At 37.6% G+C, this 24,337-nt stretch overlaps 1 protein-coding gene across 4 annotated transcripts in view; it reads right to left on the reverse strand.

The window, feature by feature from the left end:
* The window catches only part of RPRD1B (regulation of nuclear pre-mRNA domain containing 1B), a 94,474-nt gene that overhangs the window by 58,886 nt on the left and 11,251 nt on the right, over window positions 1-24,337 (reverse strand). For all 4 annotated transcript variants that reach the window (XM_077169065.1, XM_077169042.1, XM_077169058.1 and 1 more), the window contains exons 3-5: window positions 21,095-21,228; window positions 13,501-13,613; window positions 11,237-11,363 (exon numbers count right to left, since the gene is read on the reverse strand). In XM_077169065.1, coding sequence (XP_077025180.1) covers window positions 11,237-11,363; window positions 13,501-13,613; window positions 21,095-21,228 — 374 coding nt within the window. The remainder of the gene's footprint in view (window positions 1-11,236; window positions 11,364-13,500; window positions 13,614-21,094; window positions 21,229-24,337) is intronic.

Raw genomic sequence — 24,337 nt, forward strand, 5'->3', positions numbered from 1 at the left:
GCCCAATGTGTTTCTCAAATATTTTCTCCACTGAGTTGGCTGCCTCTTCACCTTTTCGTTAAAGTCTTTTGAAGTGCAGAAGCATTTGATTTTGAGCAGTTCCCATTTATCTATTTTTTCTTTTGTTGCTTGTAATTTGGGTGTAAGGTTTAGGAAGCTACCTCCTATTACTAGGTCTTGAAGATGTTTCCCTACACTTTCTTCTAGAAGCTTTATGGTGCTAGTTCTTATATTTAGGTGCTTGATCCACTTTGAGTTAATTTTTGTGTAGGGCATAAGATAGGGTCCTCTTTCATTCTCTTGGCTATTGATATCCAGTTCTTCCATACCCAATTATTGAAAGGCTATTTTGTTACAGTTCAGAGAATTTGGGGGCCTTGTCAAAATCAGTTAACCATAGATTCGGTGGTCTACTTTTGTACTTTCAATTCAATCCCATTAGTAAATGCTTCATATCTCTGTGCCAATACCATGCTGTTTTGACCACTGTGGCTTTATAATAGGTTTTAAAGTCAGGTAGTGTTAATCTTCCCACTTCGTTCTTCTTTTTTAGGATGCTTATAGCTATGTGGGGTCTCTTTCCCTTCCAGATGAATTGGGTAATTAGCTTTTCAAATCTTCAAGGTAGGTTGTTGAAATTTTGATTGGTACTGTGCCAAATCTGTAGATCATTTTGGGGAGAAGTGACATCTCAACTATATTTAGCCTTCCTATCCATGAGCAGGGAATGTCTTTCCACCTTATTTAGATCTTCTTTAATTTCTTTTGGCAATGTTATGTAGTTTGTCTGTGTACGAGTCCTTTACGTCCCTAGTATACATCTTCCAACTATAGTACCATATCATCTGCAAATAATGCAAGTTTTACTTCTTCCTTTCCAATTTGGATGCCCTTTATCTCTTTGTCCTGACTGCTCTATCTAGAACTTCTAGCACAATGTTGAATAATAGTGGTGACAGTGGGCATCCTTATCTTGTTCCTGATCTTAGGGGGAAAGCTTTCAGTCTCTCTCCATTGAGTATGATGCTGGCTATTGGTTTTTCATATATTCCCTTTATTATATTGAGGTAGTTACCTTTGACTCCTATCTTTTGGACTGTTTTTATGGAAAAGGATGCTGAATTTTCTTGAATGCTTTTTCAGCGTCAATTGAGATGATTATATGATTTTTTCTCTTTCGATTTGTTGATGTGCTGTATTACGTTAACTGATCTTCTTGTATTGAACCATCCTTGCATTCCTGGTATAAACCCCACTTGGTCATGGTGTATAATTCCTTTAATGTGTTGCTGTATTCGATTTGCTAATATTTTATTGAGAATTTTTGCATCCATGTTGTTCCCGTTTGCTAGCTGCCAGAATGCAACACACCAGAGATGGACTGGCTTTTAATAAAAGGGGATTTATTTTGTTAGTTCTTCAGAGCAAAGACATCTAGCTAGTTTTCCGCTGAGGTTCTTTCTTATGTGGGAAGGCACAGGATGGTCTCTGCTGGCCTTTTCTCCAGGTCTCTGGATTCCAACAACTTTCCCCGGGGTGACTTCTTTCTGCATCTCCAAAGGCCTAGGCTGAGCTGTGAGTGCTGAGATGAGGTATGCTGAGCTGCTTGGGCTGTGCTACGTTGTGGTCTCTCATTTAAGCACCAGCCAATTAAGTCAAACATCATTCACTGCAGCAGACACGCTTCCTAGCCGACTGCAGATGTAATCAGCAACAGATGAGGTTCACGTACCATTGGCTCATGTTCACAGCAACAGAACTAGGTGCCTTCACCTGGGCAAGTTGACAACTGAATCTAACTACCACACATGATCATTAGGGAGATTGGCCTGTAGTTTTCCTTTCTTATAGCATCTTTACCTGGTTTTGGTATTAAAATGATATTAGCTTCATAAAATAAGTTAGGAAGAGTTCCTTTTTCCTCAATTTTTTTGGAAAAGTTAGAGTAGGACTGGTGTTAGTTCTTTTTGGAATGTTTGATAAAATGTTCCTGTGAAGCCATCTGGCCCTGGGCTTTTCTTTGTAGGAAGATTTTTGATGATTTCCTCTCCTTTTTTCTTTTAAAGGAACCCTCCAGTGTGACTAGAGGCGGGCATGAACCTTTACTGGGAGGACTAACTCTCTTTACTTGTGATTGTTTTTTTGAGGTCTTCTACTTCTTCCTGAGTCAGTGTAGCTTGTTTGTGGGTCTCCAGGAATTTGTCCAGTTCATCTAAATTGTCTAGTTTGTTGGCGTATAGTAGTTCACAGTATCCTCTTATGATTTCTTTTATTTCTTCAGGGTCTGTGGTAACACACCCCTTCTCATTTCTGATTTTGTTTATTTGCATCCTTTCTCTTTTTTTTTTTTTGTCAGTCTTGCTAGCGCCTCATCAATTTTATTGATTTTCTCAAAGAACCAACTTTTGGTTTTATTGATTCTTTCTATTGTTCTTTTATTCTCCCATTCATTTATCTCTGCTTTAATCTTTGTTATTTCTCTTTCTCTCTTTGCTTTGGGGTTAGTTTGCTTTTCTTTCTCAAGTTCCTCTGGGTATGCTGTTAAGTCCTTGATTTTTGCTCATTCTTCTTCTTTAATATAGGCATTTAGGGCAATAAATTTCCCTCTCAGTATACCTTTGCCGCATCCCACAGGTTCTGATAAGTTGTATTCTCATTTTCATATATCTCCAGATAGCTACTGATTTCTCTAGCAATTTCTTCTTTGACCCACTGGTTCTTTAAGTGCGTGTTACTTAATCTCCATATATTTGTGAATGTTCTCATTCTTTCGTGGTTATTGAGATCCAGCTTCATGCCATTGTGATCAGATAGTGCTTTGAATAATTTCAATATTTTTAAATTTATAAAGACCTGTTTTGTGCCGCAGCATATGATCTATCCTAGGGAATGTCCCATGAGCACTAGAAAAGAATATGTATCTTTGTACTTTGGGAAGCAACGACCTATATATATCTGTTAGGTCTAATTCATTTATAAAGCTATTTAACTTCTCTATTTCCTTCTTGATCTTCTGTCTGGTTGTTCTATCTATAGAGGAGAATGGTGTATTGAAGTCTCCTACCATTACTGTTGAAACATCTATCGCTCTCTTCAGTTTTGCCAATGTATGTCTCATGTACTTGGGAGCTCCTTAATTGGGAACATATGCATTTCTGATTGTTATATCTTCTTGGTGAACTGACCCATCATTTAGTATATAGTGTCCTTCTTTGTCTCTTCTGATGTCTTTACATTTAAAGTCTATTTTGTCTGATATTAATATAACTACTCCTGCTTTCTTTTGGCTACAACTTATGTGGAAAATCTTTTTTCAAACTTTCACTTTCAATCTATTTGTACCCTTGTGTGGAAGATGAGTCTCTTACAACCAGCATATAGCTGGATTATGTTTCTTAATCCATTCTGCCAATCTATATCTTTTAATTTGTACATTTAGTCCATTAACGTAGAAAAGTTATGACTGAAAAGGCATTTATTGATACTATCATATCTTTTTTATTTAATTTGTCAGATCTGTATATTCTTTTCCCCCTTTCTCTTTGTATTCTTTAAATTATCCTTAGTGGTACTCTTCAATTCTGTGCCCTCCTCCAGACCTTCCCCTCCTGTCCTTTTTTTTTTCCGCTGGCAGAACTCCTTTAGTATTTTTTGTAGGGCCGGTCTCTTGTTGACAGATTCTTTCAGGACGTCTTTGTCTGTGAAAACTTCAATCTCTCCCTCAATTTTGAAGGTCATTTTGGCTGGGTACAGAATTCTTCACTGGAAGTCTTTCTCTTTCAGGATCTTGAATATATCATATCACTCACTGCCTTCTTGCCTCCAGGGTGCTAGCTGAGTAGTCTGAACTCAATCTTATTTGGTTTCACTTGTAATGCAGTGGATCATTTTTCTCTTGCTGCTTTCAGGATTTTCTGCTTCTCTTCAACATTTGACAGACTGATTAGTATGTGCCTTGGGGAAGGCCTGTTTGGATTTATTCTGTTTGAAGTTCATTGGACCTCTTTGACTTGTATGTTTCCTTTATACGGGTTAGGAAGTTTTCCCCCATTATATCCTCAACTACTCTTCCTAGCCCTTTACTCCTCTTTCTCCTTCTAGGACACCAGTGATTCTTATATTTGTGCGCTTTGTTTTGTCTATCATTTCACTGAGATCCATTTCAATTTTTTCCATCTTTTTGCCATTTGCTGTTTTGAGTCTTCGAAGTCAGTTATCCTGTCCTCTATATCACTTATTCTTTCTTCTGTCTCTTCAAATCTGGCGTTGTGTGCCTCTAATATGTTTTTTATTTGGTCAACAGAGTCTTTAATCTCTGTGATACCTGCTATTTTTCTGTTTATTCTTTCAAATTCCTCTTTTTGCCCTTCTACTGTCTTCTTGATCTCCTGTATGTCATTTGCTATCCCACTTATTTTATTAAGTTGAGTTGTATGAACATCTTTGATTAGTTGTTCCAACGTCTGTGTCTCCTCTGGTGTTTTAATTTGGTCATTAGGCAGAGCTATATCTGCCTACATTGTGATATGCTTAGTGATCTTCTGCTGTTTTCATTGCACACAAATATCTTGATTGATTTACAGTGGGAGCTGATTTCTTTCAGTAGTCTAAATCCTTGTATTTGTAGGATGGTTGTATAGCAGGGAGCAGGGTATAGGGTGGGACACTCAGTGCAGTGATTTGTTTCAGGTATAGGCACAGATTGGGGATGTTACGCTGATGCTTGTGAACATGGACACCCAGCGGCCAGGCAGGATGAAGCTGTGTGGGTGCACCAGTCTGGGGGGGTGTAACCTTGGTTGGCCTGGTCTAAGGCATGGGATCCTTTGTGTGCATGCGCAGAGCTGTGGCAGCAGGTCGCTGTTATACCTTCGTGGACTGGGGGCAGATGTGATCCGGCTATGCAGGTTAGCACTTTCTCAGAGCTGGGAAGTTATGACTGAGGCCCAGGCGCATGCGCAGTTCTAGGAGTGCTATAATGTGCGGTTCCCAGAGCTTAATGACGTGATTGGGGGCCCCTGCACATGTGTAGGCCTAGGAGTGCCCTAAACTGATGCGCAGAGCTCAGGGAGGGCAGGGTGAGGGTGTGCGACACTATGGGCAGGGGTAGCCTAAGTTTGGAAATTAATGTCCGCAGACTTTATGCGCTGGCAGCAGCCTGCAGGGAACAGGGAAGGGGAGATAGTGCTTGGGAGGGGTACAAGAGAGTTGGGCTGGGCTGTACTTGGGGTGGGAGGTGGGGCAGGTATGTGCACGGGGGCTATGGGGGGGCTGCCTGGAGTACAGAAAATGGGAACGTGTGACAGGGTTCTGATGTGGAGTGCGGGGTGAGTCTTCAGTCACAGGGCTGTGCTGGTGAGGGTAGCACACCTAAGGAACACAGCCTGGCTTACTTTCTAGTCCCCAGCTCCCGTCCATGCACTCCCGTGGGCTCCACACCTTCACGCCAGGCTCCAGCTTTCTGCCTCTCAGTTCCGCAGCCTCTGCAACCAGGGCTGCCTCATGTGGTGCAGAAGGCTCTCCCAGTTCAGCCATACTCCCAACTCGGCACCTCAGTTGCATTCCTGTTCCTTCTCTAACTTTTCTGTGGAGCAGGGCTAACCTCAAGCTACTCTATTTGGCCATCTTCCTAGAAATCCTCAAATACTCTTGAACATGATCCACAGTAAGAACTACACTTTATGTAAACAATATAAAAATAAAAAAAAAAACAAAAAGTTTTATAAAATAATACTTAGACTGCTATGAAGAAATAATTCTATACTCTATTCTATTCCATTTTTTAAAAAATATATAGGTCATTACCTAAGAAATTGATTTCATGACTGATTAATGGGTTGCAATTAATGATTTGGAAAAAAAACACCTGTGCTCAAGTATGAAATTTAAGAAAGGATATTCTTGGAAAGTAGTGTGAACAAAGGCTCAACGTTCTTAAATGAGATGATTCTTCAAAAGGAAAAAAATTTTGTATTTATAAAGAAGTGATATAATTAATTATGTAGGTAGTAGTGAAATAACTTTAAATATGTATACTTCATTTTAAAAAAGCCCTTTGAAAATCAAAACAGGTGGATGCTTTGAAACAAAGAGAGCCAAAGTCTGTCTCTGAGACAGACTAAAAAGTGAGCCGCACAGTCATGCAGGTGTGCTGGTCCTTATGAATACAGTCCACTGGAGAAGACAGTCCTCAGCAGTCTCACAGATGACTGTAATGTAAGATTTCTCTGTGTGGCACACAGTCTGTTTGGCTTTTAAATGCTTTAATATGAATACAGGGAGCTGAACTGTTGAGGAATTCAAAAGTGGGTCTGATGTATAAGACCAGGCAACCTCTACCGTCCTCAGGCATAAGGGGAAAAAAGGAAACTCTGAGAGAGAGGGAAGCAGTGAAAAGAATAAATCCCATTCTAATGTCTCCATTCTGGTTCTACAGCACATTTGAGAAAAACAGGACACAGAGTAAAGACAATCACAGAGGGTAAAACTAATTTCCTAGATTGGTGGTATGGTCTATGAACAAGCTGTTGGGGCAATTAGGTTGGTTTTAGTTTTGTCATTGGTTCAACTATATGATCTTTATTAAAAAATGGTTCATTTTTGCCTGTGGCAGAACTGGTAAGGAAACCACTCAATTTGTATAAGGGAGATAACACATTTTCATGAATAATGAAAAATAACTTGTAATAGTTTTATGAGGTAAAGAAATGATGCAGCCAAAATATAGATGTGAAATGCTACTTTCAGGAAACTTACCTGTGGCTGTACTGTACTCACACACGGTCCTACAACACCAGCTGGTGGCTGTGTGCCTCTTTCCACCTGTGTTTGGGTATCCAATTCCCTCTTACTCAAAGATTCAGTTTCTGTTACTGTCTCCTTTCTTTCCCCATATATCATAAATTTCTCTCTCTCCTTCCTGGAGCTCTACCATCAGTATACAAACATGCCGTTATATCTTCCATCAATCATGTAGTGACATGTCCAGCCATTGTCCCATTTCCCTGCTCCTCTCGACAGCAAAGCTCCTCAAGACCTCCTCTTGTCTACCGTCCCTCAAATCACCGACATCAGGCTTTTATACCCACCAATTCTCTGCTCAAAACCTTTCAATAAACTTAAATATTTGAGTTCCTGTGATGTGACTGACTCCATTCCAGACTCTCAGAGAAAGCAGGCCAAAATGAACAAAAAATTTCTGCCCTTGAGGATTCTACATCCTCAAGTGGGAAGAGAAATAATATACTATATTTTACTTATTTACCAGCTAAAGATAAGAACTATACACAAAAAGAAGGCAAGAGAAGAAACTGGGGATGGGGGATGCAAAGATAAATTTAAATGAGGTGGTAAGGGTGGGCCTCATTGAGAAGATGATACATAAACAAAGACTTGAAGGAAGGGAGAAAAACAAGCCTTGTGACTGAGGAAGGGAATTCTAAGTAGAAGAAAGAGCAAGTAAAAGGCCCTTAGAAGACAGAGTGCCTAGAATAGAAGCCCCTATGCTGGAGCAGTGAGCAAGGGGAAAGTAGTAAAAAGGTATGAAGTAATGGGAGCCGGATGATGTAGGGCTTTGAACTCTGGATTTTACTCTGGGTGATAAGGGAAGTCACTGGAATGCTATAAGCAGAGGCAGACAAATTATAACTTCCATTTTAACAGGATCTGTCACTATGTTGAGAAGAGAAGAAGGGTAGGAATAGGATACAAGGAGGAAGCAAGGAGACCAGGTAGGAAGCTACTGCAATAATCCAAGTGAAGAAGGTGGTGACTTGCAACAGGGGGTGGTAGGAGGAGGTGACGGAGTGTCAGACACTGGTTTTTGTCCTGATGATGTGGTCATGTATTAAGACAGGGAAGACTATGAAAGAAATAGGCTTTGAAGGGACGATCAGAAGACTGATTTGGGGCAGGGTAAGTCTGAAATGACTATTAACACATTCAACTAGTAATACTGAATAGAGACTGGATATATGGGTCTGAAGTTCAAGGTGAGGGCCAAAGCTAGAGATGGAAATTAGAGAAACATCAGCATAAAAATTATTATTAAAGTTCTAAGAGTGGATGAGACCAACTTTTCAGTAAAACTAGTTAAAGAAGGCTAAGTACTCAAAATTAAAGGATCAAGAAGTGAAGAAACCAGTGAAGAAGACTGAAAAAGATGAGGGGGGGGGTAGGGAGGGAAGGAGATAGGCTAGGAGAATGTTGGGGTCTTAGTTTCCTGCTCTAATAAATTATCACCAACCAAGTGGCTTAAGACAATATAAATTTATCACCTTATAGTTCTGAATATCAAAAGTCAGGTATCGGTTTCACTGAGCTAAAATCAAGGCATCCACAGGCCTGGGCACCTTCTGGAGGCTCTAAGGGAGAATCTATCTCTGGTATTTTCCAATTTCTCGAGGTTACCCACATTCTTTGCCTTATGGCCCCTTCCTTCATCTTCAAGTAGGCAGCATGGTATCTTCAAATCCCTGACTACAGACCCCTGCTTCTACAGTCACATCTTATTTGGCTGGATCTCCCAACTCCCTCTTATATGTGATTATATCAGGCCCACCCAGATAAACCAGGATAACTCCCTATTTCAAGATCTTGAATTCAAAATTGGGTAGATTGAAATACTATTAGTCAATGAGAGGGAGGGGTTAGAGGTATGGGATGTGTGTTTTTTCCTTTTTTATTTCTTTTTCTGGAGTGATGCATATGTTCTAAAAATGATCATGGTGATGAATACACAACTATGTGATGATATCGTGAGCTACTGATTGTATACCATGTATGGACTGTATGTGTGTGAAGATTGTCAATAAAATATTAAAAAAAAAAAAAATAATGTTTTAACCAAAGCTGGGTAGGGAAGATTTTGAATTTAATCACATCTGCAAAGTCTCTTCTCAGGTAAGGCAACATATTCATGGGTTCTGGGGATTACAGCAAGGAAATCTTTGGGTGGGAGGAGGGCATTATTCTGACCACTACATCAAGTGAAGAAAGTAATTTCAAGAAGAGGAAATAATCAAGTGGGTCAAATGTTACTGATATTGTTAAGTTGAGGGCAGAGAATCCATCACTGAATTTAATAACATGGAAATCAACACAACTTTGACAAGAGCAGTCTCAGTAAAGTGGAATCCAGAGAACAGGAAGAGAGCGGAGACAGATGAGCAGAGGTAAGCCATTCAGGAAGGTTGCTTTAAAGAAGAAAGAAATGAGGCAGTAACTAGCAGATTATAAGAGATCAAGAAAGATGAGGCAAAATACATGTTTCTATGCTGTTAAGAGTGACTCAGTAGAGAGAAAAAATTGAAGATACAGGAGAAAAAGGGAGAACTGCTGGAGCAATGTCACTGAGTATGTGAGAAGGATCAAGTCTAACACTGAAGGTGAAGAGCTGCTTCAGAAACTGTCCTGTTCATCATGGACCTTAAGCTCAGTAAAGAAGAAAAGGAGGTTCATCCATGTTGTCACATGTAACATGGATGAACCCTGAAGACATCATGTTGAGTGAAATAAACCAGACACAAAAGGACAAATATTGTATGATCTCACCAAAATGAAGTAATCAGGTTAAGCAAATTCATAAGAGAATCTAGAATGTCAATTACCAAGGGATGGGGATGGGGTGGTGGTGCAGGTGGGGGTTCCTCTGCAGATAGGGAATAGGAAGTTAAGGCTTAAAATGTACAGAGTTCCTACTGGGAAAGACGGCAATATTTTGGTAATGGATTGTGGCGAAGGTGGCACAAAACTGTGAATGTAATCAGCAATTCTGAAATATAGATGTAGATACGGTTAAACATTGGGTTGTACGTATTTTAACAAAAATAAAAACATGGAACTATACTACACAGTGAACCCTAAGTTAAAACCACGGGCTACAGTTAACAGCACAATTATAAAAATTTGCTTTTATCAACTGCAACAAATGCCCACAACAATGCAAGGTGTTCATAATAAGGTGGTAAATGAGAATCCTATGTTTTATGTTTGATTGTTTTGTGCACTCACAACTTTTCTAATAAAAAAAGAAAGAAAAGAAAAGAAAATGAGGGCATAAGAGGAGAGAAGGCTAAGAAAAGGTAGAAGGATCAATGAATTGGAGGTTCCAGCAGAGTTGAACTGTTGGAGCTAGGGAAGTACAGGGAGTGAGCTAAGAAGGCCTCCGTGTTGTTCCTCCAACAGAGCACACTATTGCCTTAAGGTCTTTACCATACTGTTCTGCCTGGGTCACACTGTTTCCTCATTTAGCTTCATAGCTTGAGTCCTTATTTTTGTTTTAGACTCTGTTAAAATATTTCTCCCAAAAGGACTTCCTTCACCACCTTTAAAATAGCATCTCCCCAATCATTCTCCATTCCCAAACCCCTACTTTAATTTCCTCCTGGCAACTCGGGTAGGCCAGAGGTTATGGGTGGGACACCAAGGGCATCTGCTACACAATGGGCCTCAAATATTCCTTGAATGAAGCACATAATTCATAAGCAACCACAATTTCCTTTAGATGGATAAGGAAGAAGTCTGAGAAGTAGCCAAGTTAAGGGCCTGAAGGTGAACACTGGAAGAGAATGAGATTAAAGGTCTGGACTTCTGTAATGGAAAGAATAGCCTGGGCTGCAATCCTAGGCTACATAGTTTCAATTTTTTTCAATGCAATATGGGGATATAAAATCAGCCATTACAAAAGATTATCATGAAGAGTAAAAGTCCTAGCACAACGACTACACTACAAATATTCATATTTCATTCCTTCTTTTCAATTTCCCATGCGTAAAGCGAGAAAAACATCAACTGCTCCTCCCTGTTTAACTGGAAGTGATCACCATTAGGGCAAAATGATATAACAATACACTCCTAAGGTTCTTGGCATTGAAGGCATCATAATCTAAAGGGTTTGTCAGCACACAAGTGTATAAATTACCCAGCACTGAATCACAATTTTTTTCTTTAGTAAGAGGATTAAGAGTTTAAGGTCCCACCTCCCCCAATTTGCACTGTTTAGAGTGCCACAGATTGTGGCAAGACAGCATTTCTGTAATAATTCCTAGAATCACTATTCAAGCTTTAACTCTTTCAGCAGCTTCACTGTTTAGCATGTGAGTTATGTTTGGAAATTCCAAGAAGGCAGAGTACCTATATGGGGAGTTTATACCTGCAGACACAAGCATGTTCTACGGTTTGATGTTCTATAGATATATCCTGGTTTCCCGGTCTTTCACCCAAACTCTCTTCTCACCTGTTATTTTTTCCAGCAGAGAAACATCTTGTACTTCCTGGGGCAAAGAAGCAATTTTCTGTCGAACAGTAGCATCCCCTGATGCGGCATTTTCCAGATCCTGCAATGCTTTGATTAATTCTTCAGTCTGTATATTGAAAACACAAACAATATTATCCATTAAGAGACAAGGTGTCCTGGAAGTTATTCCTTGCAAGCTTCAGCTAGATATTGCAAATTGCCATGGTAGGCCAAGCCCTAATCAATGGTATTCCTGAAGATCCTAAAGAAAACCCAGGGTTCTATCTGAGGCTCAATACAAGTTTCACTCACTAAGTTTATTATTCAGTAACTTTCAGATTTTTCCAATGCCAGATAAACCCTGAAACTCAGAGGCACTAGTCTCTCTAAGAACATCAACTAATTGCATTTCCCTACTCCATAATGTTGACACCCTTTTTCAACATGAAGAAATTAGAATGGTCATTGCCCAAATATCTCTAAAGATAGGGAGAAGGGTCAAATGAGAGGGAGGAGTTGTAACAGAGAAGATCGGATTTAACAAATGACTGTGACTACTGAATCACTACACTGATATTTCTTGTTAGTCTCTAGTATATTAAAACAGCTAGAAAGAAATACGTAAAACTGTGGAACTGTAACCCATCAAACTTTGAAATTTGTTCTATAATTACTTGTTAAACTATACTTGGAAATTTATCACTTTTCTGCATATTTGTTACATTTCACAATAAAAAATACTGAAAGAGAGAAAGAGGATTAAAGAAAATTAGCAGAGTTAAATGTAGTAGACAGAAATTCTAAAAATCACCATCCCTGATATCTGAAAAAACTTTTTGTAATCCAAGAGCTTATACTCAAGATGATGATATGGATTCTAAGAGAACGTACAAAATTAATTTTTCTAAGTCAAGGCAGGAAACAGATGAAATTCTATATAATTCTCTCAAAAATACTAAAAAAGCCTGTTTTTGGCAACTTAAGAAAATGGAGTCTGATTCAGATTACTTAACACAAATGATACTATTTGTTTCAAATGGCGCATGAATTCTAATATAAATGGTCTCAAGCATAGAATGCAAAAAGTATACACAGCAAACGCTCGATTACTGTGTGTTGACTGATTAAATGAAATGTACACCACCCACTTCAATTTCTTCTTGGGTCTGCTTTACATAATGAATATCACAAAGATGACATTTTCAATTTGGGCAGCCACTCCCAAAATTAAATGTGTCAAATTCATTAATTATGAACAAAGGGGAATAAAACCAAGAAGTACAAACCAAGAACGAATTCTCTGTGCACATCAAAAAAGAGTTTATTAAATTGTCAAAAAACAGAGAATCTTGGCAGCTTTGACACAGAATCTTGGTTACAATCCATAATGACCCAAGAGCAGCTAACTCTGTAGATGGTAGTTAGATTATCCTAAAACATGATAATCCAAGCTATTTTCTTTGCAGCTTTTAAATGCAAAGATATATGGGGTCTAATGTCATTGTCATTTTAAGCCCAGTCTAATTCAACATTTGACTTAACACAACCCAGACATGCTTCCCATTTATATAAGGCTTAAATCTGCCCATGTGTTAATTAACTAAAGCTGTTTCGGACAAAATGAAAGAAGGAAGTGCGACCCAGTGAAAAAAAACAGGGGCTCTAATGTCAGGCAGATCTAGATTTGAATTAAGACATTGGATAAGTTACTTCATCTGCGGTCTTGAGCCTCATTTTCTTTGACTATAAATGAGTGGATGAACAAATGAATGAATTGAACTAACTTTATGTGAGCAGCCTTATATGAAAGGCCAAACAATATAAATACAAGGTTAAAAAGAAACAGTAAATGTTAGCTCCCTGTTTTAATATTTAAATAGGTTACAGTATAAGAAATTTGCTATTGCTGTATAGAATATAGAATGTTCTTAGAAACTAAAAAGTTGTTTACTTCTAACCATGTTATTGGAGGCAACCATGGCAAAGGATTGTTTTCTAAAATAGTTTTCATTTCTAGGAGTAGGGAAAAAAAGCCTAAGTATTTTAAAAACACAAATCCACCCAGAGTAACGGCATGCAGAGACAAAGCCAAAACTGCTGTTTGGCAAGCTACACAGGTGGGAAAGGATCACGTATGTGGAGCCCTAAGAGCTGCCCGCTGGTGATGCCATGCTATTAGTCACTAGCGCCACCTTGTGGCCCTCATCTCCAGAGGTCACTTCACCAGGCCACTCTGCCCTATCTGGGGAGTGGTCAAGACATACCAAGAGGGGTCCTGCAGAAGGATCTTGTGGGGAGTAGCTTCCAGGGTAGTCATCATCCTCCTCCTCTTGTATCTGCTGAAAAGTTCGTTTCAGAGACTTTTTCTCTTCTGTTACTAGAGAAAAGAAAGAAGTAACAGATTTTAGTCATAACTCTTGAACAGAGTAAAATATTATACACAATAGCTCACATGAAAAAGAACAGGCAGAAAGGGTATACATTTTAAAATAAAGCTTAAAATTAACTTTATACCAGTTATTTAAAATTGGGTGTAGCTCCTACAGTACCAAAAATGGACAAATAGGTCTTTGTCATCTCAGATTGACTCTCTGGAAACAAGTATCTAAAAGTGAATCTTTCTAAAACTGTCACGTTTAATTTTTTTTCACATTTAATTTTAAAATTCATTATCTTTTAAAATAAAAAGTTAACTGGAAAGGTAAAAAGGTAAGAATCCATCAGATAATATAATGAAGGAAGCCGATGTGCATGATGTTCATAGAAAACAAACCATATATAAAATGTATGCTTTTATATATGGTTTGTATTCAAGGATCATTTTAGAAAATGGGAGAAAAACCCTTAAAATAATTGTGTGAAGAATTAAAAACGCATATATTTTCAACTATTTCTTTATAAAAACAAAAACCTAATTTTACCTTAAAATTAAAAATAACCTTTATTGAGAAATATGATACTGTATCAATACTATTGGGAGAAATTACTTCAGTTGTTATTTTAAAATTAATCACTATTGGGGCTGACAGGTTAGATTTTTTATTAACTGTACTAGACGTTTTTAAATTGATTTGACAGATGTGTTTCAGCATCATTCCTTTTACATCAAATTGGACAATAGAAAATAAATGCCAGATAACTGTGGAAAATAACCTAAATGACAAATTCTGGCTTGGAAAATTAAAAAAAAAACAAAACAAAACGATTTTATATCTACATGTGTAAGTTTATTTACATTTAATCCTTCCAACAATTCATTAATACATACATTCATGTATTACCTGTAGTTTTATGGGTGAGAAAATGAAGGCACCAAGGAGGTGTAAATAACTCATCTAACGATATGACTCTAACTAAACCTGTGTTCCTTCCACTATATACAAATTACTTAGCACCACACAATTACCTCATCTGTCAAAAAAAGGGGGGACAGAATGCACCTGTCCCAGAACTATTACAAGTTATAAATAAACAGAATAATGTACACTTTTCACTTAAACATTTTCTTCTGGAACAAAGCAAGTAGCCCCTGTTCTCTACCTTACACAGTAACCAACTAAAATATGTTTGACATAAAAGACAAGTCAATAACATGGGTTGTATTCTTCCTTAATGTTTTATCTGTTCTACTCAAAAAAAGAAACATCAACATCAGTACAGGCCATTCTCTCTTTGCATGAATCTGATATGCACAGATTTCTGTTACCATGGTTTAATTTAAACGATGCCAGTCTCCCAACAAACATGACTCAAATTTTGGTTACTATGGCATATTAACTAATTGCATAAAGTATAAATTTTGCTAATCCTTCAGTACAGAATTTACTACATAAATAATATCAACAATGTGATACAAATTTCTCTTACAATGGCAGATTAACTAATTGCATAAAGTACAAATTTTGCTGCTCACCCTTGAGTACAGAAATTACTCATAAATAATAGATGTACATCCTAATCAGTGACCAACATGTTCTTTCATGGTCTCTCGGTAATTAGTCACTGCACATCCGTTATTCAGTTTACACACAGAAGGCTTAAATTTTTGTGTTGCCCCCTTGTCTCCTAGGATAAAACCCATGTGACTTTTTTACAAAAATGAATAACTGAAAGCAGGAATTAACCAACAAAGATGAAAGTACAGCAAAGAAACAAAAAGTAAACTAAAAGTAATGCTGGAAGTAAAATATGAATCAAACGTAAACAGAGTTACAGAAGAAACAGCTAGCTGCGGAATGTTGACACTAGATAGGCAGCCAAAGGAACTTATTGAAGGCCAACTTCTCATCATAAATGAAGAAAGTAGTCCTGATGAAAAGGATAACAAATGTCCCAGAAGAAGTGATACTGGCCAAAAAAACTTCATATTAAAGGAACTCTTAGAGATATTCTACAATATTAAAAGCAAAAAGGATGAAATGTTAGAAGCTGATCCAAACTTAGAGTGGAATAAGACATTTCACCTAGGCATAGAAAAGATGCTTGCTTCAAACCATAAATTATACAATGAGAAGCCAGCTTTGTTGAAACTACTCTTGACAAATTTGTCACACAGAAATAAAAACACTTAAATTCTCAATATTTCTACTGTTTAATTATAGCATATGAAATTGTTAGTTTTTACTATTTACAACATACAAAATAGCTACTAGTTTTACCATTTTACTATTAGTAACAGTAATATACCTTTTATAATTAGTATAAGTTTTTAATGTTTTCACAGAAATATTTTTGTGACACAGAACATTTGGAATTCTCCTACAGATAAGATCACTCATGACAGTTTCAGCTGGTTTGAAAGGATGCATGTACTCTAGAAAGGCCATGCTTTAATCCTAATCCTATTTTGTAAAGGCAGTTGTTTCTTCTAATCCCTATTCAGTACTGTATGCTTGAAACTTTAATTAGATCATCTCCCTGGAGATGTGATTCAATCAAGAGCGGTTGTTGAGCAGTATTAGGTGGAGATGTGTCTCCACCCCTTCCAGGTGGGTCTTGATTACTTTACTGGAATCTTATAAAAGAAACATTTTGGAGAAAGGAGGAGATTCTGAGAGAGCAGAACAATGTAGTCACGAGAAACAGAGAGTCCACCAGCCAGCGACCTTTGGAGATGAAGAAGGAAAATGCCTCCTGGGGAGCTTCATGAAACAGGAAGCCAAGAGAGAAAGCTAACAGATGACACCGTGTTCGCCACGTGCCCTTCCAGCTGAGAGAGAAGCCCTAAACTTCATTGGCCTTCTTAAATCAAGGTATCTTTCCCTGGATGCCTTTGATTGGACATTTCTATAGACTTGTTTTAATTGGGATATTTTCTCGGCCTTAGAACTGTAAACTAGCAACTTATTAAATTCCCCTTTTTAAAAGGCAATCTGTTTCTGGTATATTGCATTCTGGCAGCTAGAAAACTAGAACACAAAGGGCAGATATATTTTTAATACGGAAATCTATTAACATACAACTTAAAAAAAAAAAAAAGATTTAACTTGCATGTGAAATATCTTAACAGCCTTTTGCCCACAGTAGCTGTTAGGTGGTTTGTGGTGTGACTGATGCAGATAGCAGCCACTAAGCATTAAAGTGGTCATCTGTGAGGAGTGGCCACTAGAATGTAAGTGTCACAAGAGCAGGAAAAATTTTTCTATCGTTTTATTCACTTACAAGCACTTAGAAAAGTGCTCAATAAATAACTGTCAAATACACTAAAGAAGGTAGAAAAAAATCCAAACTTGAAATTCTTCCATTTTCAAAGCCTCATACAGGAATTATTATATATAAAAACCAAGCATCACTTAATACCTCAAAACAGTTAGTTGAGCTCTATTTCAGTTATCAACCCTGAAGACCACCAGAATGGAATCCCTTCCAAAGTCCCTGCTTCCAGCAGATTCCACATCTCTGAAGAATCTCTTATACATCCCTTCTCTGCTCCTTCCCATAGCTGCTAATCAGCATTTTGCCTTTTATCACACCATGCCCAGACTACTGTCCTGTCTGGTCTACCAGCAACTAGATGCTTCTTTTCCAACTTAGGCTATACTCTATTATCAAATCAATCTTCTAGAGCTGAGTTCTGACTCTGTCATGTCTCTAGTTAAAAACCCTCAAATGGCTACACTTTCCTCCTAAATTGAAAGCCTACCTGTATGGTGAGCACTCCCTTCTTCTTGCTCTCAGTCTTCACCTTGTCCTTCTAAACTCCCACAGCATGTGGTCTCTGCTGCTTTGTGTGGCTGCTGGCAGGCACAGGCCTTTTCTCTCTGATAGAAACATTAAGTGCCTGATTTCTCCACATCTCTATAGTACCTAGGAAAGTGCCAACACACTGGAGTTTGAAACAAACCTCTCAAAGGCAGAGGCATGGAGCTTGGAAAGCACTAGTGATGTGCCAGAAATGACTGCCACTGCTTCCCTTTACATAAACCGGGAAGAGTGCTTTGGTAACTTTACCCTTACTCATTCCATACAAGGTTAATAGTTGTGATGCCCGGTATTCTCAAACTAGTCAGCCAGTCATTAAAAATAACCTAGAAAATCTATCAGTCCCAATTCCCATGTCTGTATTTAAGAGAAGGCACACTTCCACTACAGATTTGGCATCTCAAAACAGTATTTAACGCTCTCTTTTCACCCACTCAACTGCCTATATACACGCAGGGAAAGCATTACAGAGGCCAGTATCCCTCTGCTTTATATATTGCATACCTGGTCTACCCTCTCCAATCTGTTCCGTGTCACCAGGAGGTCTTGTACTCGGCTAACTTACAAGCAAACCTAAGGATTTATGGTATAACTTTGGGGGACCTGATTATAGTAGAATTTCAAATAACATGGCAGACTGTGAAACTAATTTTAAAGCAGAAAGTTAGCCTAAGGGCTCACAAATTACATTACAAAATGCAATCATCTACCTAAAGGATCCACGTGGAATTTACTGGGATTAAAAAAAAAAAAAAAAAACACCAAAAAGATTTCATTAATTACTTTTATGAGAAAAGAATTAGTAAATATTGTTTACAACAAGACCCTCACTTTTTGTTCCCTCCCTGCAAAATGATGGAAATTTGTTTTTAAAAGGACATTGAATTTTACTTGTGAAGAAAAGAGGACTTGTAACATAAAAAGGACTAACACTTGAGGCCCAGTCCTATAAGCACTTTTCCTGTATCATCTGAACTGAGGAGCTTAAGTCCAGACTTGAATCCCAGGGAAGCTGACCCTGGAGCTCATGCTCTCCAGCCTTGCATGAACTCTGAGGAACTGAAAACACAAAGTGTTCTCCTATTTTTGCTACTGGCTCATATTTAGAAACTCAGAATGGTAGGTATTGCAACAGAGAAAACAAAAGTCCTTTTACAGCCCTGCTAATATCTTACCTGCATTATCTCAAGTAGCCACAACAAACCTATCAATATCACTATTAATAGCCATATTGTATACAGTGAGGAACCTGGGACTCAGAGAGGTCAGATGCTGTGCCTAAAGAACACAGCTCAGAGTGGCAAAGCTGGGATTCATACTCTGAAAGTCTGATTCCAGATCCATACTCTGAATAACTAAAATATATTGAGATTCAGGGGAGCTGGATGACCTGGTTATGAATTCATACTATAACTTAACTCAAGTCTACTGAAACCATGTGCTTTCAGGAAAAAGTAGTGTGTAAAACAGGTTTTGAAGGTAGACAGATATGAGTTTGAATTCTCCACCTATCAGCCATATCTCCTTGGACAAAATTACTATTCTCTTTTGAATCTCAATGTCCTCATCTGAAATATGAAAATAGTATCAAGTTCATAGAGTAGTTTTAAGGACCTAATGAAATAAAATTTATAGAAAGCAGTCAGCAGAAAGCTCCACAGGAAAATTTTTACTGCAAAGGTAAACTCTGAAGATGTTTGAAGACAAAGAATTACCAGGAATCAATACAGGAATATAAAAAGACTATCCAAATTTGGAAGTAAACTTCTGGTGAACTCATCAACATTTTGAAAGGATTGCGGTAAAATATTCTGATAACTTGGGTCCAAAGAAGACAGTGCAAGGGTGAGTTAGCTAGAACTAATTCACACTTACGCCGGAGCCTTTTGATACTGTTTTCATCTTTACAGAATAGAGAAAGAGAAATTACCTTTAGATCAGCTTTATCCTTCACACAGAGGAATACTGCCTATGTTATTGTTAATACCTAGACTCAAAAATATCAGAAGCCCATTTGAGCTATTTTCAAATCTATCACTGCCACAAATTCTTCAATTTCTCTGACTGTTCCCTTAGAGTACAGCTATTTACTACTCTTCTCACTCCCTTCTCTTTCTGTCTTACAGCATTTAGCATAGCTGTTTACTCATAGCACATGTCCAGCAAATGTTTGCTGAACTGAAACTTATCATTTAGCTTCAAACATCTACTACAGAGTTCTATTTGCCCAAAGGTGTTAAAAAAAAGAATCATAACTGTCTGCCAATGAACTAGAAGGAAGAATAGAGAAAAGAATACTAAATAATTCTCCACAACGAACTCTAAGAAAGAACAGAGAAAAGAATACTAAATAATTCCCCAATGCTACAAAGAATAGTTCCAAAGGTGACAACATAAACATTAACAGAATCCAAAGTGTAAAACAATTTGCTTTTTCAGAATTTACCAACAGACTAATCCCAAAATTGTTTTTCATCAACTTTGAGTAAAATAACAACGACCTGTTTTCTGAAAGCATTTATGTCACCCTTAGAAAGTCTTAAGTCTTTAGCTTCACGGAAAAGCTATCCCACCTTAAAAAGCATATAATCTTAGATCTGGAAGAGATCATGACAAGTATACAACAAAGGGTTGCAGAATGAATGAATGAATGAACGATTCTTTAACATTTGCCAATCATGGCTACATTCTATAGTAGAGGCATGTACAAAGTACCAGAGGAAAGAAGGTATGCCTACATGTGCCGAGAGACAAACTAGGAAGAGATCAAAATGAGAGTAGCATTTTGAAAAGTAAGTAACAATGAATACAAAGGATAGAAGTGGTGTCTACAGAGCACCCAGAGGGAAAACTTAGTAATTCAATGTGGCCAAAGAATATGGTATATGTGAGGGAATGCCAGACGAATCTGGAAAAGTAGACTAGTTCAGATTATAAAGGGTCCTAATACCATGTTAGGGCTTGGACTTGATTCTCTAAGCAATGAGTATATGTGCAATTAGATCAGGTCTGTAACTCAGAAACACATCATGCAACTAGAGTTAAAGCACAACAAACAAGAAACAAAATAAACCAACAGCATTTGATCTTATACCACTTTAAAGAAAAATAGTAACATAAACAGGACTTGGTAAAATTGACACACATACAAGTATGTACCTTCTGAACACAACCCAGGTTCAATAAAGAGCAAAATCAATTTTAAACAAGCTGACAACCACGGAAGTATGTTCCAAAAACCACATTAATATTTAATGAAACCAAATTCTAGAAGGGTTTAAGGACTTATCCAAGATCCTATAGTAGTTAATGGCAGGGCAAGGACAAAATCTTAGTCCAGGATACTTGCTAGTTCAGCATAACTGGAAACAACTTTGTTATTCCCTTTCCTTGTGCAAGAAAAATCTCTGAAAGGCAGAAAAGAACCAAAGAGAATCAGAGCAAAAGTTAGGTGTGACATGATGAACAGCATGAGTACTATAATCAGGCTTGCACACCGCGAGCACTACATAAAATTCTCACCATCATTCATGATCATCTCTCTCTGAAGAATCATATTATCGCTGGTGGTTCACAGCAAACCCCACTGCAGCTTTTCATATTTGATTCGAAAGTAGGCAAAGACCAAGAGCTGTAAACATGTGGTGATGTTTCTACCTTTGGGGGGAGGGCTCTTGGAGTCCTCCATAGACAGCTTCAGCTGCTGTATGAACTCGCCGCCATACACACTTCTTTCTTGCCAGATGTTCAGCAATCTTTCTAAAGGTTTTTTACAGCCTTCATCTGCCTCTCTGCCCAGAAAAGATGAAAAGATATATATAAGCTTAAGGTTTTTCTGTTTTAATTAGGACAGCTCTACTTTAAAAAAAAAATCAACAACTGACTAAATGATTTACATATTTAAAAACAGAAAGAAGAATAAGGCACACATTGTGGATACCACACTTGGATACCAACTCGACCAGACACTACATGCTTCCTGTGGTGAGGGGGGAAGACAGGGATAATAAACAGTATACAAGTAATCTGTGCTTCTTCCCCTTTGAAAAATAGGGTAAATAGGGAAAACAGCTGAGTTTAACAGAATTATTAAAATTGACTATAATCTAGTACCAGGAAATTAAAGTGGGCCAAAACATTAAAGAATAGGAAAAATGATTTAAATAAAACACAAATGTTTAAAAGAGAGAATTCACTATAACTCATCAATGCTAACATACCAATATCTCCACTTGTATAAAAGCAATTGTACACATATGTGCCAAGACAGATCTCCACTCTAAATCAACTACATAATTATTTTAATTCTGGGCTATGTCTGTATTACAAAGTCACACAAAAGCAGTCTAATAGATAATTTTAGAACACGAGAATAATGCAGTCCTTTGTAATTTATATGTGAAAGAAACAGGTAATTTTTTTGTCCCGTCCCCCCCACCCCCGACACTCTTTAAACAGAATATTTTTCAATGAGATGACTTCTAACTAGCACTCAGTGTGAACCAGTTGCCTATCAAAAGTGTGAAACAGCAAGCAGAAGAGTGGGGGAAGACTTTTTGAAAGGAAAACAAACTCACCACCCACTGTGCTAATGTAAAGTACACTGCTTTCGGAGGCTGTTTGGATGGTAATTTAAATTCTGTGTTACCAATCTTATATTGGGTGACATTAAACAAGGGATACCACTACATCTCAGTATATAATTATCTTTAACAGGAACTTTAAGAAGAAACCATACTAAAGTCAACTGAGATGAGAATGTTATTCACTTACAAACCTGACAGTATGTTTCCAGAGCTTATATTAGTGTTCCACAGAGAGGTTTCAGCCTAGCCTGGTCCAACCGTGTTACTTATGAGTTACTAGCAGCAAATTTAACTGAATTGGGGTCAAGGACTAAATCAGGGTATATACAAAGTAATCCTTTTTTGTTGTAAAACTTTTTTTTTTCTAGTCAGAGGTTGAAGATAAGAGGAAAATGGGTTAATATTTCTACTGGGAGCTTATTAAACTTAATATTTAATCAAATTACTTAATATTTGTGATAAAGCACTTATACTCCACTTTCAAAAATATTCAGAAACATATGTAAAACATGGATGGACCTTAAGGACATTAAGCTGAGTGAGATTAGCCAGAAACAAAAAGACAAATACTGTATGGTCTCACTGATATGAACTGACATTAGTGAATAAACTTGGAGAATTTCATTGGTAACAGAGAACATCAGGAGACAGAAATAGGGTAACTGGAGCTGAAGGGATACAGACTATACAACAGGACTGACTGTAAAAACTCAGAAATGGACAGCACAATACTACCTAACTGTAATACAATTATGTTAAAACACTGAATGAAGCTGAATGTGAGAATGATAGAGGGAGGAGGGTTGGGGGCACAAATGAAATCAGAAAGAAAGATAGACGATAAAGATTGAGTTGGTATAATCTAGGAATGCCTAGAGTGCATAATGATAGTGACTAAATGTACAAACTTAAAAAATGTTTTTGCATGAGGAAGAACAAAGGAATGTCATCACTGTAGGATGTTGAAAATAGATGGTAATTAATATTTTAAAATCTTAGCTTACGTGTGAGACTAAAGCAAAAAATGTTTATTTGGTACAAAATTTATATTTTGACTAGTGTATTTCCTAATATAACTTATGTAGACAGCTTAATTGAATACCATAAATACATGGAACCTTGAGTAGGGCATGAGATTTTGTTGATTTGTCCACAGTGATGCCCTGATAAATCCCAGAGTGATTTGAACAATGAATAAAAAAGTATTTGCAAAGTCCCCTTCGGGGAATGGTGAGAAAGGGGGAAAATTCAACTTCCCCAAGTTGAATTCTTGATATTCTCACAAGCAGTGTGGACAACCAAAGCTATAGGCTAAAGCCCCCAATATTGGGGTTTGTTCATATGAAACTTGATCCCACAAAGGATAGGTCAAGCCTACTTAAAATTAGGCCTAAGAGTCACCCCTAAGAGAACCTCTTTTGTTGCTCAGATGTGGCCAGTCTCTCTCCAGCCAACACAACAAGCAAACTCACTGCCCTCCCCCTGTCTACGTGGGACATGACTCCCAGGGATGAGGACCTTCATGGCAGCGTGGGACAGAAATCTTAGAATGAGCTGAGACTCAGCATCAAGGGATTGAGAAAACCTTCTTGACCAAAAGGGGGAAGAGTGAAATGAGACAAAATAAAGTGTCAATGGCTGAGAGATTCCAAACAGGGTCGAGAGATTAACCTGGAGGTTATTCTTATGCACTAAACAGATATCACCTTGTTAGTCAAAATGTAATGGAGTCGGAGGGAACTGCATGAAAATGTAGAGCTGTGTTCTGGTAGCCATGTTTCTTGAAGATGATTGTATAATGATATAGCTTTCACAATGTGACTATGTGATTGTGAAAATCTTGTGTCTGATGCTCCTTTTATCTACCTTATCAACAGATGAGTAAAACATATGGAATAAAAATAAATAGAGGGAACAAATGTTAAAATAAATTTAGATTGAAATGCTAGTGATCAATGAAAGGGAGGGGTAAGGAGTATAGCACATATGAATTTTTTTCTGTTGTCTTTTTATTTCTTTTTCTGAATTGATGCAAATGTTCTAAGAAATGATCATGATGAATATGCAACTATGTGATGATATTGTGAATTACTGATTACATATGTAGAACGGAATGATCATAAGTTAAGAATGTTTGTGTTTGTTGCTATATTTAAAAAAAAATTTTTTTTAATTAAAAAAAAAAAATCCAGAAACAAATTAGTTCTCACGTCTTTCTCTGTTAACAACCTGATGCAAGCCACTTACCATTTTTTTGTCTGGATTACCTCAAAAGCTTCATTACTGCTTTCTCTGTTTCCACCCATGTCCTCCT

This window comes from Tamandua tetradactyla, chromosome 1 (genome assembly GCF_023851605.1).
Source record: "Tamandua tetradactyla isolate mTamTet1 chromosome 1, mTamTet1.pri, whole genome shotgun sequence".
Lineage (NCBI taxonomy): Eukaryota > Metazoa > Chordata > Mammalia > Pilosa > Myrmecophagidae > Tamandua > Tamandua tetradactyla.